The following is a 20,103-nucleotide window of genomic DNA, read 5'->3' on the forward strand; positions in this document are numbered from 1 at the left end:
TTGAACACAGTGCTACTCGCATTGCCCCCAAAACTCAAACATCTGTAACAAAAGTGGTCAGATTTAAATGTCGTGTATATTTTAGTTCAAGCTTTTCCCAACATTTTCAACACAGAGGAACACTTGAAATAACGTTCTGGTCTCAGGGAACCCCTGATAAAATGACCATATCTATAACTCCTGATACATTAGTGTGATGGTCAGTGGGAAGAATGCTCCTTACACTTGTAGTCATTGGGAAGAATAACCCCCTATAGATGGCAAAAAAGATCAATGGTGTGAGTGGGAATTTATCAGCAGAAATTGCTCTTTCCTCAAGGAACCCCTAGCATCTTCTGGGGGAACCTTTAGGGCTCCATGCAACCCTGTTTGAGAAACCCTGTTCTAGGCAGTCATGTAGGGTGACAATTTTAACAAAACACAGTCCAGCTTTGTAGAAATACAGAGCGTAAAAAAACGTTCTTTGCCAGGGTCTTCAAAGGACTTCTGATGAGTTCCTGTCATAAATTACCAATTCATAAACCTAAGGAGAACACATCTGTGCATCTTTAATATTGACCTACAGCTGACACTTATACCATCAACTTTAATTCAAATTCTATAACTCCTACAGTGATGAAGTTACCTTCTTTGGCTACACTAGTGTTGATGTTGATGAACATTTTAACACCAAATATGCCTATTTTACAAGGTCCAGGAGGCTAATAAGGCACATATTTCTCCTCCGATCTGTGTCATATTTGATATCTAACACATTGGAACATTAGTCTGCTAAATGATATGCCTTTTTTCGATTGTAAAACTGTTTAAAGTGGAGTTCCACCCATTTTAACAAGTTGATATGTACGTTATCCCCTTTAAATATGCTAATGCCAATGTAAACAATTTTTTTTTTTTTTTTTAAGGAAATACCTTTTATCTTCTTTATTTATCTGCACTTCCGGGTCCTGCTGCTTTCAGCGATTACGTCACTCGGCGATTCGCAAGGGCTCCTGGGACAACATGTATCCCAGCAGCCCTTGCAATTCGCCTAGTGACGAAATCTCGTGTTATTTGCAGTTCTCAGGGATGTATTACATTCAGTCCGCGCTCCGCCCCACCTCCGCCCGGCCTCCGCTCCGCCTCCTCTCAGTGACTGAAAGCATTACATCCCGTAGAGCTCACTGAGAGGAGGCGGGGCGGAGGCGGGGCAGTTTGTCAGATGCATTATCCGACGATAGACAGAGAGTGGAGGGGACAGAATCTAATGTCAGATTCTGCCTCGCTCTCTGCACTATCTTTACTATAGCTGTACGGCTTCTTCTTATGTGAGATTCAGTGACAAATGGTGGAATATTATCTGATTACAGAACACTCAGCTCTTATCTGGACACATTAAAGGGGCACTCTCACCGCACGGGGACACTGATGTAAAGGAGAACTCTCATGGGGACACGGATGTAATATATAAATAATAAAGGGGAGCTCTGACTGGACACATAAAGGGGAACTCTGACTGGAATATTAAAGGGGAGCTCTGACTGGAATATTAAAGGGGAACTCTGACTGGAATATTAAAGGGGAACTCTGACTGGACACATAAAGGGGAACTCTGACTGGAATATTAAAGGGGAGCTCTGACTGGAATATTAAAGGGGAACTCTGACTGGAATATTAAAGGGGAACTCTGACAGGAATCTAAAAGGGGAGCTCTGACTGGAATATTAAAGGGGAACTCTGGCCGGAAAAAAATAAAGGGGAACTCTGGCCGGAAAAAATAAAGGGGAACTCTGACTGGAAAAAATAAAGGGGAACTCTGAGCGGGATAATGATGTAAAGGTGTCACGGGGACACTGATGTAAAGGGGCACTCTGACAGGGACACATCCATGTCCCCATCAGAGTGCCCCTTTACATCCAGTGTGTCCCCATCAGAGTACCCCTTTACATCCAGTGTGTCCCCATCAGAGTGTTCCTGTCCCTGTCAACCTTTACATCCAGTGTCCCCGTCAGAGTTCCCCTTTACATCCAGTGTGTCCCTGTCAGAGTTCCCCTTTACATCCAGTGTCCCCGTCAGAGTGCCCCTTTACATCCAGTGTGTCCCCGTCAGAGTGCCCCTTTACATCCAGTGTGTCCCCGTCAGAGTGCCCCTTTGCATCCAGTGTGTCCCTGTCAGAGTGCCCCTTTACATCCAGTGTGTCCCCGTCAGAGTGCCCCTTTGCATCCAGTGTGTCCCCGTCAGAGTGCCCCTTTGCATCCAGTGTGTCCCCGTCAGAGTGCCCCTTTACATCCAGTGTGTCCCTGTCAGAGTGCCCCTTTACATCCAGTGTGTCCCTGTCAGAGTGCCCCTTTACATCCAGTGTCCCCGTCAGAGAACCCCTTTATGTGTCCCCTTCAGAGTGCCCCTTTACATCCAGTGTGTCCCTATCAGAGTCCTCCTTTACATCAGTGTCCCCGTCAGAGAACCACTTTATTATTCCAGTCAGAGTTCCCCTTTATTTTTTCCAGTCAGCGTTCCCATTTATTATATATTACATCAGTGTCCCTGTGCGGTGAGAGTGCCCCTTTAATGTGACTGTTCTGTAATCAGATAATATTCCGCCATTTCTCACTATCAATCTCACATAAGAATAATCCGTTCCGTCCCGCACATGCATTATTCCACAGGACACCGGTCTGGAAATAACGCAAGATTTCGTCATGAGGCGATTCGGAAGGGCTGCTGGGATACACAACGCCGCTATCCCAGGAGCCCTTGCGAATCGCTGAGTAACTTAATCACCTATAGGCGGACGGACCCGGAAGTGCGGATGAATAAAGAAGAAAAATGCTTTCTTTACAAAAATAAGTAGTTTGCTTTGCATTGTGTCTCTATGTCTGACTCTTTCTCTCTCTCTCTCTGTCTCCTGCACTTGTGTCTTCCTGGAGGAGGGGAAGAGATATAGAGGGCGGCAACTTCCTCCTCAGCCGACGTCTCTATAGCAACCTGTACTATGCCTAAAGCATAGTACTGCCCTTGTGCAGGATTTCCTGCTGCATTCTGGGTAGCCGGAATGAACAGCAATCAGGAAGAAGGACACTAAAGCCTAGTACACATGCAACGATTATTGGCCAACCGGTCGTCCGTCTTTTGTCCAGAGCGGTGTCTGTTGGTTGGAATGTGCTCTAGACTGCACACTAATTTTTCCGCACGACAAAATTCTACTTCAGAAGTGATGTCATGTGTTGGATTGCTTTCTTTGTGTTCTTTCTTCTCTGAGCATGCCTAGTCTTGCTCATAAGATTTTTCCCTGTCGAAATCTGTACTAATGATACAAAAATCGGACGTGTTTTGACGGAGGACAAAAAATTTATAGCCTGCACACCAGGATCGGTTGTCGGAAGCATCATACTTACTAACAAGCCGAAAATCGGCAGATCGGTTGTCGGACGAAAATTCCCAGCCGATTTTCGACGCCTGTGTACGGGGCTTCAGTTTTACACCGCGGCTTCAGATGCCCTTAGTAAAGATGGCCACGCACAGGCAGCGATTTTTAAAAGTAAGATTTGCACTTAACAAATACACTGTTCAACTCATAAATATGCAAATAGCGGTTTTGTCAAGCGAGGTGTATTAATATTAATGGGCTATTTTTGTTTAAAAAATGATTCTGAGGGTGGAACTCCGCTTTAATATGGAAATACAGATGTTCCCAGGATAGTTTACATCGAGGGTATGTCTGCTGGGTATAATAAAATACTCCATCCCACCTCAAACCCTTTAGTTGGGTGGAGCTAACATTGCAACAAGCTATACAACAAGATGGCGACTAGCCATCTAGACCTTACAGTCAGGTGCACATGGAAGGGCAGCGCACATCGCAAACATTTCCCACACTCTTACCAGCTAGCCTGCAAACAAACCAAATTGACCCTGTCTAACAATTCATGTTAAGAAACAGAGGATTTTGTTGCTCTCATTTGCAAATCTATGTGGAATCCACAGTGCCCACGTCAAGGCTCTTCTATATACTGCGGTCCTAACACTATAGTTTTGGGAGTCTCCAAGTTGAAGCACATATAGCAGTGGATAAATCCAGGACAGGCTTGCCTGGAGGGAACCCACTCCTCCTCAACCACTTCCCACAAACAGACGTACCTGTAGGTCGCTTGAAGTGGCTGTACCGGGATCAACCCGGTACTTTTTTTTTAGACTTGACAGTCGGCTTTCAGGAGAAAACAGCCGATGTGGCTCAGCAGCCGCTCAGCCGTTATCCCAGCAAGCAGAAGAGGACCCTCCAGTTGCCTTCCGCAGGAGACCCGAGCAACCAGTCACGACTTCACTTCCGGTTTCCTCGGCAGCAAACGGTGCTGATTTTAAAAAAACTGTCAGTATTCAAGAATCGACCCCCGATCCCTCCATAAAGAGTACCTGTCACTGCCTATTACTGTCACAAGGGATGTTTAGATTCCTTGTGTGACAGCAATTAGTGCCGGCTCACACTAATACCACTTGTCAGGCGACTTGGTAAGCCTGGCAAGTCCTGCACCGTTGCGGTCATTGAATAGTACAGGACCGGTTCTAATAGGAGCGACACAAGTCGCTCCGACTTAGAAAAAGGTTCCTGTACTACTTTGGGGTAACCTGGAGGCAACTTGCATTGACATTCATTTCATGAAGTCCGTGCATGTCGCGCTGCACGTGACTTCACAGGTCGCCCCCTTAGTCAGAACGACCTAGTGTGAACCGGCACTAAAAGTGATCAGATTTATTTATTTTTTTTTTTTTTTAAACGGTGCTTAAAATAAAAAATTAAATAAAATAGGAAAAAATAATAATAATTTGAAAGCGTCGCCGTGAGCTCACGCATGAAAGAAAACGCATACGTAAGTTGCACCCGCAAATTAAAACGGTGTTCCAACCACACATGTGAGGTATCACCGCGATCGACAGAGAAAGATCAATAGTTCTAGAAAAAGACCTCCACTGTAACTTTAAACTGGTAACCGTTAAAATGTTTTAAAACAGATCTATCGAGATTTTTAAGTACGGTAGTTTGTCACCAATCCACAAGTGTGCGCAATCTTAAACCGTAACATGTTAGGTATCTATTTACTCGGCTTGACATCATCTTTCACAATATATAAAAAAAATTGGACTAACTTTACTGTTTTTATTTTTAAATGCAGTGAAATATATTTTTTCCCCAAAAATTGCATTTGAATGACGGCTACGCAAATACCGCATAACAACGACAGACTTCTCCAAAGTCTTTGCTAAATATATATATATATATATATATATATATATATATATATATATATATATAAATATATAATAATGTTTGTGGGTTCTAAGTAATGTTTTAGCAAAAAATACTGATTTTAACTTGTAAACAACCTGTGTCAGAAATAGGCTTGGTCCTTAAGTGGTTAAAGGCACAGGGACATGTTGAATGCCCAGCAATAGCACAATGGCAGCTGAAGGCATTCAATGTGCCCCCACACCAAATCAGTGAACAAACTATACAAAAAGATGGCAACCACCCCAATGTATCACTAGCCTTTGCTATGAAGTGCACATGGAAGGGCAACACACATCACAAGCAAACAAAACTTTCCCAGCACACTTACCGGCCAGCCTGCAAACAAACCAAATTGACCAAGTCTAACAATTTAATTCAAATTAAAAACATAGAGTTTCATTGCACTCATTTACAAATATATTTGAAAGCCGCAGTGCCCACATCAAGGCTCCTCTGTATACTGGGGGTCCAATCTCTATAGTTTTGAGAGTCTCGGAGTTGGAGCACAAATAGCAGTGGATATATGCTCTGCAACGCCCTCTCCAGGTACAAGAAAACGCCGCTGCATTTTGCAGTTGGGGGCTCTCATTTTACAAATAAAACTGCTTGGGATACTGAGAGCCATTTATGAGGGCCAATGACTCAGCTATATTATATGGGATTACTGTGCTACAAGTGATCCGACTTGATACAGACCCAAAGACCAGACATTTCCACTGAAGAACTTTTTCTCTTTTAAAATCCTTTATTTTACTGTTTCTGTAAATATTTCTACCACTGAATTTCTTTTTCTTTCAATAAAACAATAATTAAAAACTGTTAGACTAAATCTCTAAATACTCTAACTAAAAATACAGAAAAAAGTTGCGTCTCTGGAGAAGTTATTGTACCATTTTTTTTTTTTTTTTTACTATTCCTCAGCACTTGGATATTCTAGTGAGAGACTGGCAGGATCCTGACCACTGTGGCCGTGAAGCTGCTCGTACCTACCTACAGCATGAGAGTGAGGTATGATGGTAAATGTGAGGAGGGCTCAGAAAATAGGGGTTTGTTTTCTACAATTATCACCAGAAGTTTAAAAACACATTGCTTTATTTACCTTAGGATATGCTAAAGTTTCTGGCTAAATGTTTGTGGACACCTGACCATCATACCTACAATAGAGTCATCTCATAAGTTCAGGTGTATCCACTGATGGGTACTGTTAACCACTTGCCGACCGCCGCAAGTACATATACTGCGGCGGTCAGCCCCTCACAGGCAAAGTGACGTATATATACGTCACTAGCCTGTGAGGCTCTGGGGAGCGAGCGCGTGCCACCGGCGGCGTGCTCCCGCGCGGTCACGGACCCCCCCGCGCGTGTGACCGGTGGACCCGATGTCCGCCGGTCACTCTGCGATCGTCGGGGGAGAGGGAGAAAGGCAGGCGGCTTGTGTAAACAAGCCGCCTGTCATTCTCCCCTGTGTAGAAACAATGATCATACGGTTCTACTATGTAGGACCGTTGATCATTGTTCCTACAGCTCAAGCCACAGCCAATCACAGTTAGAATCACGCCCCTAGGGACACACACAGCCCCTCCCTCTCAAAAAAGTTAACCCCTTCACTGCCAGTGTAATTTTACAGTAACAGTGCATATGTATAGCACTGATTACTGTAGAAATGTCGCTGGTAACCCCAAAAGTGTCAAAAATGTCAGTCAAGTGTCCAATCTGTCCGCCGCAATGTCGCAGTACCGCAAAAAAAAAATCGCAGATCGCCGCCATTACGCATTAAAAAAAAAACAACAAAAATGACAAAAATCTTTCCCTTTGTTAGTAAACGCGATAACTTTTGCGCAAACCAATGAAAATACGCTTTTTGCGTTTTCTTTTTTTTTTTTTACCAAACATATGTAGCATAAAACAAATTGGCCGAAAATGTTAAAAAATTTAGATTTTTACATTTTTTTGGGGGGGAATTTCATATAAAAAAATGTGAAAAATATTGTTATTTTTGCAAAATTGATGCTCTTTTTTTGATTATAGCGCATGATCAAAAAATCGCACAGGTGATCAAATACCACCAAAAGAAAGCTCTGTTTGTGGGAAAAAAAGGACGTCAAATTCGTTAAGGTATAGCGTCGCACGACCGCGTAATTGTCTGTTAAAGTCACGCAGTGCCGAATAGCAAAATACCCCCTGGTCAGGAAGGGGGTAAAATCTTCCGGGGCTTAAGTGGTTAAGGCTACAACATACAAAGACTTTTTAGCCAATAGCGCTCTTCCAAATTTGGGCAACAATTTGGAGAAGACACTTTTCTGTTCCATCATTACTGTGCACCAGTGTACACAGCCAGCTCCATAAAGATATGGTGTGATGAATTTAGTGTGGAGGAACTCGAGTAGCCTGTACAGAGCCCTTACCTCAACCCTACTGAACACCTTGGGTATGAATTATTACCCCAAATGAAAGCCAAGCCTTCTTGTCCAACCTCAGCACCTGATTTCAATTTAAAATAAATTGCCACAGAAACACTCATCTTGTGGAAATCCTTCCCAGAGGAGTGGCCACAATTGAGAACCAAAACCATATTAATGGCCATGTGTTTGGAACAAAATGCCCAACAAACTCATACTGGCATGTTAGGTGTCTACAGTCTTTTGGCAATATACTATACTGTATGTTAATTATAAATGTAACCTTTTTATTGTTACAGAAACTGAGGCCGGGGAAAGAATCAGAATACCGTCGTTTGCTGGACACTCTTAGAAGTCCATCTATCAATGGCTTCCTGTTGCCCCACCCCGGGAAAAGGTTCCTGAGATCAAGTCCGAGTACACTGGCAGGTAATTTAGACCCTCATGTACTGTTCCTGTGTAGACAGTTTTCAAAGACAAATTATCTACATTCATTACATAGTCTTTGTTTGCACCATACTATTGCTGCTAAAAAGTGAATTGGCTGTGTACAGATAATGAACATTTCCTCCCATGGCAATACTGATAGTGAAAAGTGCAGCGCTAAAACAATAAGACAATAAAAACATCAATGGATAAATGAAAAGTCTATGAATGGCACGCAGTAGTCTTGTAAAAAAGAGGAGAAAACAGTCCAATAAGAAATCCCAATGAAAGTGCTCAGTGCTGATCAGTAAACAGGACACAAGTGCTTGTTCAGTGCAATCCTTCACCAGAGGTGCTAGCCTCTCACCTGTAGGCTGTGAAAAGACAGCCTTAAAAGTACACTCCCAGCAATGTGAAAATCCTGACCAGGACAGCAATCACAGAGGGCATCTCTCTTCAAAAACGAGCAGTACAGCAATCCAGCTGATCTCCAGACAGAGCGGAACGCTCTGCTAACAGGGGCTACGAGTGACGTCACGATCTCCTGTCTGGAGATCAGCTGGATTGCTGTACTGCTCGTTTTTGAAGAGAGATGCCCTCTGTGATTGCTGTCCTGGTCAGGATTTTCACATTGCTGGGAGTGTACTTTTAAGGCTGTCTTTTCACAGCCTACAGGTGAGAGGCTAGCACCTCTGGTGAAGGATTGCACTGAACAAGCACTTGTGTCCTGTTTACTGATCAGCACTGAGCACTTTCATTGGGATTTCTTATTGGACTGTTTTCTCCTCTTTTTTACAAGACTTCTGCGTGCCATTCATAGACTTTTCATTTATCCATTGATGTTTTTATTGTCTTATTGTTTTAGCGCTGCACTTTTCACTATCAGTTTTACATTGGGTTTTACATATTTTTTACCTTGGTGTCAGCTGCTTTTATTTATTTCCATCCATTTATTTATTCATGCTTGCGCCGATATTCCTGTTTTTTCACTCCCATGGCAATAGACTCTGTACAGAAGTGTATCGTTTTAGAGGCAAGTATCAACACATATATTGGCTATAAAAGGTGTTTTTTATTACAGCAATTAAATAAAAACATACATGAATAAAATGAATTGTGCCACAATAGGGCACTAGGGGCGCTCTCTATTAGATAATAATGCAGTGATGGCAAAAGGCTGATAGGTTCGTGTAACATGCATCCAAATCTTTTCCACAGGTTTCAGGGAAATGTCCACTTCTTCAGGTGTATTAGAGAGCAAACACATTTCTCTCTAAAGAGATTAATAACAGTTATAACAGACAAATAACATAGTTACATAGTAGGTGAGGTTGAATAAAGACAATAGTCCATCCAGTTCAACCTGTGTAGGTGTGTGTGGCTGTAATCATCTCACATAGCCCTGAATGTTCTGATCCTTGAGATGTACATCCAAGAGTCTTTTGAAAGCCACCATACTTCCCGCAGAAACCACCTCTTGTGGTAGAGAATTCAACAGTCTTGTAGCCCTTACAGTAAAGAACCCCCCACGTTGCCTGAGGTTAAAACGCTTCTCCTCTAATCGCATTGTATGCCCTCGAGTCCTCATGCAATCCTTTCGACTGAATTGCTTTTTTTCTATGCCGAGATCACCATTGAGATATTTATAAATTGCTACCATGTCCCCTCTCAGGCGTCTCTTCTCCAGGGAGAATAAATCAAGCGATTGCAGACGCTCTTCATAATTAACCACTTAACAACCAGCCATGTAGACCTACGTCGGCTGAATTTGAGTGGTTATACCGGGATGATGCCTCTAGCTAGAGGCATCATCCCGGTACCGTTGTTTGAAGCCGACGGTCGGCTTTCCGTCGGTAATGATCGATGCGGCTCGGGAGCCGCTCGATCGTTACCCGGGGGGGCGGGAGGGGACGTCCCCCCCCTCCCGCCGCCTTCCGCGGCTTTGCTCGGGGCTCCCGTCCCACCGGGAGCCCCGAGCACCCAGCCGGCGCGTCCGCCGACTGGATGGAGTCCCGATGAATGCCGGAAACGGCATCGATCGGGGCTCCGATGACGTAACCCGGAGGCGGCGTCCATGACGTCACATCCGGGTTACTGTGCTGCAAAAGGCGGCAGATTTGAAAAACGGCTGTATGCAAAAATGCCGTTTTCGGCGTTTTGCATACAGGGAAGTGTAGTGGAGGGGTCTAGGGTCTTTTAGACCCTCGATCCCTCCATAAAGTGTACCTGTCACACATATTGCTGTCACAAGGGATGTTTACATTGCTTGTGACAGCAATAAAAGTGATCAGATTTTTTTTTTTTTTCAAAAACCTGTAATAAAGTTAAAAAAAAAGAAAAAATAAATAGGAAAAAAAAAAAAAAAAAAATTGAGCCGCCCCCGTCACCGTTAGCTCGCGCACAAAAAAAAAACGTATACGCAAGTCGAGCCGCAAATGAAATCGCTGTTCAAACCACACATGTGAGGTATCGCCGCGATCGCCAGAGCGTGGGCAATAATTTAAAAAAAAGAGCTACACTCTAACTCTAAACTGGTAACCGTTAAATGAATTTAAAGCGTCGCAGATTGAGATCTCTATTGACCGTAGTTTGTCGCCATCCCACGGGGGGGCGCAATTTTAAACCGTAACATGTTTGGTATCTATTTACTCGGCGTGACATCATCTTTCACAATATACAAAAAAAATGGGCTAACTTTACTGTTTAGAATTTTTTAAATGCAGTGAAATGTGATTTTTCAAATTTTTTCCAAAAAAATGGCGTTTTAAAGACCGCTGCGCAAATACCGCGTGACAAAAAATTTTGCAATGACCGACATTTTATTCTCCAGAGTCTTTGCTAAAAAAATATATATAATGTTTGGGGGTTCTAAGTAGTTTTCTAGGAAAAAATACTGGTTTTAACTTGTGAACAAAAAGTGTCCGAAATAGGGCTGGGTGTAAAGTGGTTAAGGTCCTCCAATCCCCTAATGAGTTTAGTTGCCCTTCTCTGGACTCTCTCCAGCGCCAACACATCCCTCCTGAGGACTGGCGACCAGAACTGGACAGAATACTCCAGATGCGGTCGGACCAGAGTTTTATAAAGTGGAAGGATTATAGATTTATCTCTGGAATACATCCCTTTCTTTATGCATGCTAATATTCTGCCGGCTTTGGCAGCTGCAGCTTGACATTGCATGCTATTGCCTAGTCTATCCTCTACCAAGACTCCCAGATCTTTCTCCATGTTTGATTCCCCCCCTAAAGTGTATTGTGCTTTTATGTTTTTAGTCCCCAAGTGCAAAACCTTACACTTCTCCACATTAAACCTCATTTGCCACATCGTTGCCCACTCCGTTATTTTGTCCAGGTCATTCTGTAGGATATCTACTTCATGCTGTACAGTTATTGCCCTGCCCAATTTTGTGTCATCTGCAAAAACTGATATAGAACTACTGATCCCATCCTCAATGCTGTTTATGAATAAATTGAACAAGGTTGGTCCCAGGACTAAGCTATAATGCAAAGATAATATCTGCAACTATGCTTGCTTATATTATCTTTCAATTATGCTTATTTAGGAGGACTTGTTTCATCTCTGTGTATCACCGGAGGCTACTCACTTCACTGGGTTTATGTGAGGGTTTACAAACACTTTAAGCACTCGCCCTGTGGGTTCCAGCCAGCTAAACTCTTCCCACTTGAACTCTTATATTGTACACACATTGGCTCCAATTGTGGCATTTCTTCATTGGGACTTTAGAGCAAATAAACAAAATCCTCTGCTGACATTGTGTCTTTCCATCCAATCACAGTCCTTCTCTATTCACAGACATGGATGAAGATTTCAAAGATCACCTCACAAAATACATCTCCGATCTGGCGGCAGGAGTTTGGCTCCACCAGAAAACCGATATCAGTGGAGAGAAGATCAAATGCAGCCATGTGGGGGGAGTACTGAAGGTTAGTCCATCCCAAAGACAACTGGTCATACTATTGTATGTGTGGGTTGGTACCTCCTGCCAAGTTGGGTGGGACTTTCAAGGCAAGTAAAGTTAACATCTACTCAAAAGTAAATCCAACTTTCAAACCAATACTTACCTCCACAATATATCTTGCAGGATGCAGCATAGGTTCTCGCTGTTCTAAAGGGAGCAACCAAATCACACAAGGAACAAAACAAACTTATGTATGTATATTTACCCTTTTTCTTTACCACGTTGAATAGAATCAAGTGGTAATGATGTGATTACTAATACATTTATTTGTATAAAATGTTTCAGAACTGGTGACCAACACCCTTGAGAAAGGCTCACTTGGAGCCGAAACGCATTGGGAATGCAGGAGACCCTCTCTGATCTGAAATTCCAGGCTTACAGCATGGAATGACAGAGAGACCCAGCCTCTAAGTCACCATAAATCACATGTCACAAAAACTTCCAACTTCTTACACTTATTCACCAGGGTCTATAACCCATCACTACTATCTATGTACTTACCTTGTACACTGCTTAAATCTTATTTATTAAATCTTTTTCTTTTTTACACAACTGTGTATTACCCTTACTAACTTTACTTGCCTTAAAAGTCCCACCCAACTTGGCAGGAGGTACCAACCCACACATACAATATTATTTAGGGACGACGACAAAACCCCTACTTCTGATAGGATAATAGAGATCGAATCTACTATATAACTGGTCATACTATTGGAACATAGAAAACCAGTGCATTGGGAAAAGTGTAATGAGCCATAGCAATCAATCAGGATTAATGATGTCCTACTGCAGCAAGATTAAATCTGATTGGTTGCTAAGCAGAACTACACAAGTTTAAGTCTTGCGCTTCTACTAGAGGTAATGTGTGGGCTCTAGAGAGGATAACGTTTCCCAAATTCTCTAGCTCAGTCACCTAAACCCAATCACCATGGAATGCATCAAGGCAGATGGTGATTGTCCAAGAACATAATGGGAGGTGTGATATTTTGTAAAACCACCTGGTTTTATGTTCTTCCTCAAATCCCATAGTACCATGAAGTCTGGGACATATGTTAAAGCCCAACTCCAAAAAATTCAAATAGTGCATTGTGCTTCAATTACCTTACTTTTTGGTCTTGACTCCAAACACCTCCTCTAAAGCCATCCTGCAGTGTAATGGATCAGGGTCATGGTGTCCTCTGTGAACCACAGTAATTTCCTACCTTGGGGAGCAGACATTGTTTCCTGCTTGTTATCTTCTGGGAAACCAGTCCCCTTTCTGTTGCCCCTGATTTCTCCTGCCACTGGAGTCTATAAGAGGGGACCCGGTTGTTGGAAGTGCCATCTCCACCAATAAAAAGGGATTCCACATCATGCAGGCAGTGATATGGACATCCAAACAAGGACCCAGGGAAGAAAACAGAAGAAGGGAGAAGGATGGGGGTGGTGGTATTCTGTGACCATGGCCTCAGGAAATAGAATAGGCATTTGGATCTTTTGATTTTTTTTTTTTCATAACCTTTAGAATGGGAGGGGGGTGTTGCTATTATCCTTGGAGTTTAAATATACTGATTATACTGTAATATTAAAAGTGTTTTTCATAACCATAAGCCCACCCAGGAGGAATATATCAACTCCCTTGGGGTTGAGGTTTTAAATTGGGCACCCTTTCTTTCAGCTTTCTTTAAAAAAAACTTGCTCAAATTACTTAGGCTAGGCTGGCAATGTTCCATGAAGATCCTCTTCTTCTGAATGCGGGGAAAGGGGGGGAGGGGTCATTCCTCTAAAACAGAGATAAGCAACCTTGGCCCTCCAGCTGTGCTAAAGCTACAAATCCCATCATGCCTCTGTCTTGGGGAGGCATGCTTGTGGCTGTCAGAGTCTTGCACTGCCACTTGCAGTTCTGCAACAGCTGGAGTGCCAATGTTGCCTACCCCTGCTCTAGGAATCCTTATGTAATTGTGCATGAGTGCCACTCAGACTTGGAGTATTATGAGCTCAGCCTGTATAATGAAACGCCACCTAGTGGCAACATGTAAACCACAGGCTGGGCTTGCAGTACAAGGAAGTAGTAATATAGAGAAGTTAAAACTTGGAACTATTTTTCCTTTTTTTTTTAAATAAATATATACACACACACGAGGTGGAAGAGGGGCTTATAAATAAAAAAAGAATGAAGTTCCAGTGTGAGTTCAGACAATGACACACTATCTTATTTTATAGGAATTTGTTGTCATACTACAGAGGAGATCGTACAGCTTTACTTCCCCTTTGCAGGTATTTATTATATTAAATTGGACATTTTTTTATATCATGGACACTCCTGATGGCCTGTAAAATATTATTTGTGTAAATGTGATAGTGGTGCGCTATTCAAATGTAGGTGCTATGTAACTATCTGTCTTAAAAAATATATGTAGTTCTAATACATAGAAGTGTCTATTCTTGAACTATTATTTATGGTGTCAGTTTTAGTTTAATAGTGATGATCTATAATAAAGTCCGTGTCTTTTTTTTTTTTTTTTTTTTTTTTTAAACTTTATTGAAGCAATTTTACGATACATGGATAATGCAGGTAGATCAATGAACAACATATTGTACATTTTATGAGAGTCAGAAGCCGAGCAAGAGTAACGGCTCGTGGCTGACCCATTAGGGGCGTGTTGCAATACATAAGGTAAAACATTCAAACATACTAGAACCCTAGTTGGATGGATGGATCCATATCATACAACAAATCTAAGTCCGTGTCTTAATGCATGCAGTGTTTCTTCATTAAGACCAAATACAGTTAATTGACTGTTGCAATAAGGTGCTTCTTCATTAAAACAAATAAAGTGCTTAGTGCCAAATCCTTCCACCTGCTAGGGCACCTTTTGTGTGCAGTCCACGCTCACCTGCAGCACAAAGGGTTTGTGCAAAAAAAAGTCAATATTCCTCCACCTAAGGGACTCTTCAGCTTTCACTAAAACCTTCCTCTAAAACCTTCCTCTTATTTCAGTGGACACCTGACCATCATACCTACATTAGGGTCATCTCATAAGTTCAGGTGTATCCAGTGATGGGTACTGTTAAGGCTACAACATACAAAGACTTTATAGCCAAGAGCTCTTTTCCAAATTTGGGCATCAATTTGGAGAAGACCCTTTTCTGTTCCAGCATTACTGTGCACCCGTGTACACAGCCAGCTCCATAAAGACATGCTTCAGGTGACTGTCCACTGCACACAAAGGTGCACCTGGAGATGGAAGGATTTGGCACTAAGCACTTTTTAATTGAATGAAGAAGCACCTTGTTGCAACAGTCACTCAATTGTAATTGTCACGTACCTTGTAGTAGAGCCTGATGTGCAGAGGGAGACCTCTCGTACAGCCCTGGCTCAGGCACCACTGGAGTTGCAACAGTGGATGCAAGAGTGCAGTGAGGTAAGAGTGCCTGTGCTGGTCTTCTGTTGGCAGTTGAGAAGAGTAGCTGATAAGTCACTGAACACGGCTGGATTGCTGAGCAGCAGGAAGAAGCAGGTAAAGAGGTGCGGATGCACAGCGGATGCACAGCGGATGCAGGACAGTGTCTCCAGGCACTGGAAGGAGCTGGATGGGCAAAGACTGGAGAAGGGTCAGACAAGCCGGTTTCAGACACAGGTAATCAGATACAGTTCAAGCAGCAGGCAGAGAGTAGTCGGTGTACAGGCAGGGGTTGGCAGCAGGATATCAGGCAGGAAGCAGGTATAGCAGAGTCAAAGCAAGCCGGGGTCAGGACTGGAGATAACAACGAAGTCACAAGCCAGGTCAATACAGGAATCAATACAAGCACAGGAACAGACTCAAAGTAAAGCTGCAGATCAGACAGCAATGACACAGTGCTTCTGAGGTGTTTAAATAGAGCAGCCTGTTACCAATCATTGCAATTAGTCTGCACTAAGTTAACTCTTAGGTGGCAGACCCATGACAATGCCCCCTCCCGACGGGCAGCCTCCGGATGCCTAGCTGGTTTTCTTTTTCTGGATGGGCATGGAAAAAGGCATGAACTAGCTCTCTGGCATGGACATTACATTCTGGTTCCCAAGAGTTCTCCTCAGGACCATAACCTCTCCATTTAATTAGATTCTGCAATTGGTTCCTCCTCCTTCTGCAGTCTAACACTGCTTCCACCTCATATTCCTCTTCTCCATCAACCAACACTGGTTCAGGTGGGCCCGCCCCCCTATTAGGAAAAGGATCTGGTGTTGCAGGTTTCAGAAGTGACACATGAAATACAGGGTGAATTTTAAACGAGTCAGGTAAGGATAGTTCATACGATACCTCGTTCAATTTCCTCTTCACCGGGAACGGACCTATAAACTTGGGTGCAAGTTTCTTCGAAGGACACGCCAATCTGAGGTTTGCTGTAGATAGCCATGCTTGATCGCCCAACTAAAGACTTAGTTCCCCTCTTCTTTTCTTGTCAAATGCTCTCTTGTTGTCTGCCTGTGCTTTTTTTACTGCTTCTTGTAGTACTTGGTTATTGCGTTTGAGGAAGTCCACTGTGCTCTGGACAGCTGGAACTGTAGATTCTGGAATAAAATCGGGCAAAAAAGACAAGTGAAAACCATAATTTGCATAGAATGGTGATTGTCCTGTAGCTGAGTGACTGGCATTATTATAAGCAAATTCTGCTAATGGTAATAAAGACACCCAGTCGTCTTGAATGAAGGAAGTAAAACATCGAATGTACTGTTCGAGAGTCTGGTTAGTCCTTTCTGTTTGCCCAGTAGTTTGAGGGTGATAAGCTGAGGAAAGGGATAATTCAATCTTCAGGACCCCACATAAGGCCCTCCAGAAACGTGATGTGAACTGCACACCTCGATCAGACACGATGTTTGCCGGGATTCCGTGCAACCTAACAATCTCTTTAATAAATACGAGCGCAGTGAGGTAAGAGTGCCTGTGCTGGTCTTCTGTTGGCAGTTGAGAAGAGTAGCTGATAAGTCACTGAACACGGCTGGATTGCTGAGCAGCAGGAAGAAACAGGTAAAGAGGTGCGGATGCACAGCGGATGCACAGCGGATGCAGGACAGTGTCTCCAGGCACTGGAAGGAGCTGGATGGGCAAAGACTGGAGAAGGGTCAGACAAGCCGGTTTCAGACACAGGTAATCAGATACAGTTCAAGAAGCAGGCAGAGAGTAGTCGGTGTACAGGCAGGGGTTGGCAGCAGGATATCAGGCAGGAAGCAGGTATAGCAGAGTCAAAGCAAGCCGGGGTCAGGACTGGAGATAGCAACGAAGTCAGACAAGCCAGGTCAATACAGGAATCAATACAAGCACAGGAACAGACTCAAAGTAAAGCTGCAGATCAGACAGCAATGAGACAGTGCTTCTGAGGTGTTTAAATAGGGCAGCCTGTTACCAATCATTGCAATTAGTCTGCACTAAGTTAACCCTTAGGTGGCAGACCCATGACAGTAATGAAGAAGCAGTGGGAATAAGTGTAGCGCTAATCAGTTCATAGAGACAGTGTCCATATCCAAGGAGAAAGCTTCAAAGGAATCTTCAGCTGATATAATCTTCTATTAGTGCTGTGAGGACTGACACCCAATTACACAACCTCTTACCAATTCACATCAACCCCCATTACAAAGGTCAATGTGGGCAGCAGATCCTATACAAGGCGCAAATGGCCGTGAGATCCTCTCAGTGTTCTTCCCCAATATTCCTCTCTCTTGGTCTCAATAATCCTATAGGGTAATGCAGAGATAAGCAGGACACCTCTCATAGTGTATAAATCATCAGATCATTTATTTCAAATAGTAGTAACTTACATTAAGATAAAAGCTTTCCAGCATATCCAACACATCCAGAGCAATCACAGTAAATCCACAAATACTTGTTTCAAACCGAGAAGATGGCCGCCACGTCCCCCGTCTGTATGTGTGTCATACGTCGTTGGCTCCTCCCTATGCATTTCGTCGCGATATGACATTGTCAGGAGTGTTCACTGATTTTAATGATTAACTTTTTATGCTAGGCGCAGCATATTTATATCCTTAATGAAGAAGTACTGCATGCATTAAGATACAGATTTTTATAGAGCATCACTATTGAACTAACTATTATTTATAGTGTCAGTTTTCATTTATTGTTAGGAATAGACACTTCTATGTATTAGAATTACATATATTTTTTTAAGACGGATAGTTACATAGCACCTCCATATGAATGGGGCACCACATTTACACATTGATTGTTGTTTCAAGTGTATGAGTTCTTGAACACGGTGGGAGCAGCAATTCACATTGCGCATTATTTTTACATCTGATGACGTTCACTTTACAATAGCAGTGCGCCCTTTTCCATATATTTAAAAATATTATTTGTCTTATTTTATCTTATAACGGGCTTTTGATTTTTGTGTGTGTGTTTTTTTTTTTTTTTTTGCTGGAGTTCTACTTTAATCAGACCCATTGCACCCAATTCTCTCAACAGATGTTTTATTCACTTGAAAACCAGAAACGCATCACTAATATCTTACAAAGATTTCAGGATTTCTTGGACCAGCAGGTAACAATACTGAAACCCCTCATTAACTGACACTCCAATATGTCTTTTTATATATGACATTTCAACATTTATATGGGGAAAATTAACACATCTGAGCTGCATTCTTCTGTATTGAATAAAAAAAATTGATAGTGAAAGATAAAACTGATGTTATCTGAAATTAAATGTTACATTATTTTAAAAAAATATTTTAAAACTTTTTTTTTTGAAATGCATGCTATCCTAATGATCTGTAATTGCTTGTAAAATCATAACTGAAATAAAAAGCAATTGATAGCAAAAGATAAAATAGTAGGAATTTTCCCCTATTAAATAAATACATTTTAAAAAATAGTTTTAAACCTTTTTTTTTTTATTATTATTCTACAGCCTTGTTAAAATATCTGATGATCTTGCATTGAAGGTTCTTCAGGCACTTCCTGTAGCTGGTGTTTTTAGAAAAGGCTATACAGCATCATAATGCCTGGAAAATCATTACTAAATTAAACATTTTAAAACGTAATTGATTGTAAAAGATAAAGCAGAATGTAAATCCAATCAATGAAATTTAATATACATTTTAATATGTCAAATTAATTTCAAAAGTTGTTCGAAAAAGTGTTAAATTTGCAACCTGGTTCAGGCATTTCTTGTAAGAGGGTGACAACTCCCAGCTGTGTCACCATGTCACATGCTCCTCTGGAGACTACAAGCTGCTATGACTACACACCTTGCTCGGGCATGGTCTATTGTTGTCATCAGTGTTGGTCAAGTCACTTAAAAAAAGTAATTAGTTAAAGTTACTAGTTACTTCTCACAAAAAGTTACATCAGTAAAAAAGTAACTAATTACCAGGGAAAGTAACTATTGCGTTACTTTAAAAAAATAATCAAATATGTCAAATAATTTGTATGAGTGGTATTTGCTGAGTGGTACTGGCTGGCTGCGTGGTACACTGGTACCTGCGTGGTTTACTGCCCGTGTATAGGGTGGGTGGGTAGGTGTATATAGCGGTCAGTGGGTGTATAGGGTGGGTGGGTAGGTGTATATAGGGGTCATTGGGTGTATAGGGTGGGTAGGTGTATATAGGGGTCAGTGGGTGTATAGGGTGGGTAGGTAGGTGTATATAGGGGTCAGGGGGTGTATAGGGTGAGTAGGTAGGTGTATAGAAGGGTCAGTGGGTGTATAGGGGGGATAGGTTGGTGTATATAGGGGTCAGTGGGTGTATGTGGTGGGTGGGTAGGTGTATATGGTGGGTAGGTAGGTGTATATAGGGGTCAGTGGGTGTATAGGGTGGGTAGGTTGGTGTATATAGGGGTCAGTGGGTGTATATGCTGGGTAGGTAGGTGTATATTGTAGGTAGGTAGGTGTATATAGGGGTCAGTTGGTGTATAGGGTGGGTAGGTAGGTGTATATAGGGGTCAGTGGGGGTATAGGGTGAGTAGGTAGGTGTATAGAAGGGTTAGTGGGTGTATAGGGTGGATAGGTTGGTGTATATAGGGGTCAGTGGGTGTATATAGGGGTCAGTGGGTGTATAGGGTGGGTA

At 42.5% G+C, this 20,103-nt stretch overlaps 1 protein-coding gene across 1 annotated transcript in view; it reads left to right on the forward strand.

The window, feature by feature from the left end:
- Window positions 1-20,103, forward strand: part of LOC309557639 (RING finger protein 112-like) — a gene marked incomplete at its 5' end in the record, with an annotated part of 111,446 nt that overhangs the window by 86,150 nt on the left and 5,193 nt on the right. Inside the window, 5 exons of the mRNA XM_082260430.1 lie at window positions 6,185-6,271; window positions 7,961-8,090; window positions 11,898-12,028; window positions 14,266-14,319; window positions 18,504-18,578. Coding sequence (XP_082116556.1) covers window positions 6,185-6,271; window positions 7,961-8,090; window positions 11,898-12,028; window positions 14,266-14,319; window positions 18,504-18,578 — 477 coding nt within the window. The remainder of the gene's footprint in view (window positions 1-6,184; window positions 6,272-7,960; window positions 8,091-11,897; window positions 12,029-14,265; window positions 14,320-18,503; window positions 18,579-20,103) is intronic.

The sequence above is a fragment of the Pelophylax lessonae genome, assembly GCF_965119305.1.
Source record: "Pelophylax lessonae genome assembly, chromosome: 6".
In the NCBI taxonomy this organism is placed as follows: domain Eukaryota; kingdom Metazoa; phylum Chordata; class Amphibia; order Anura; family Ranidae; genus Pelophylax; species Pelophylax lessonae.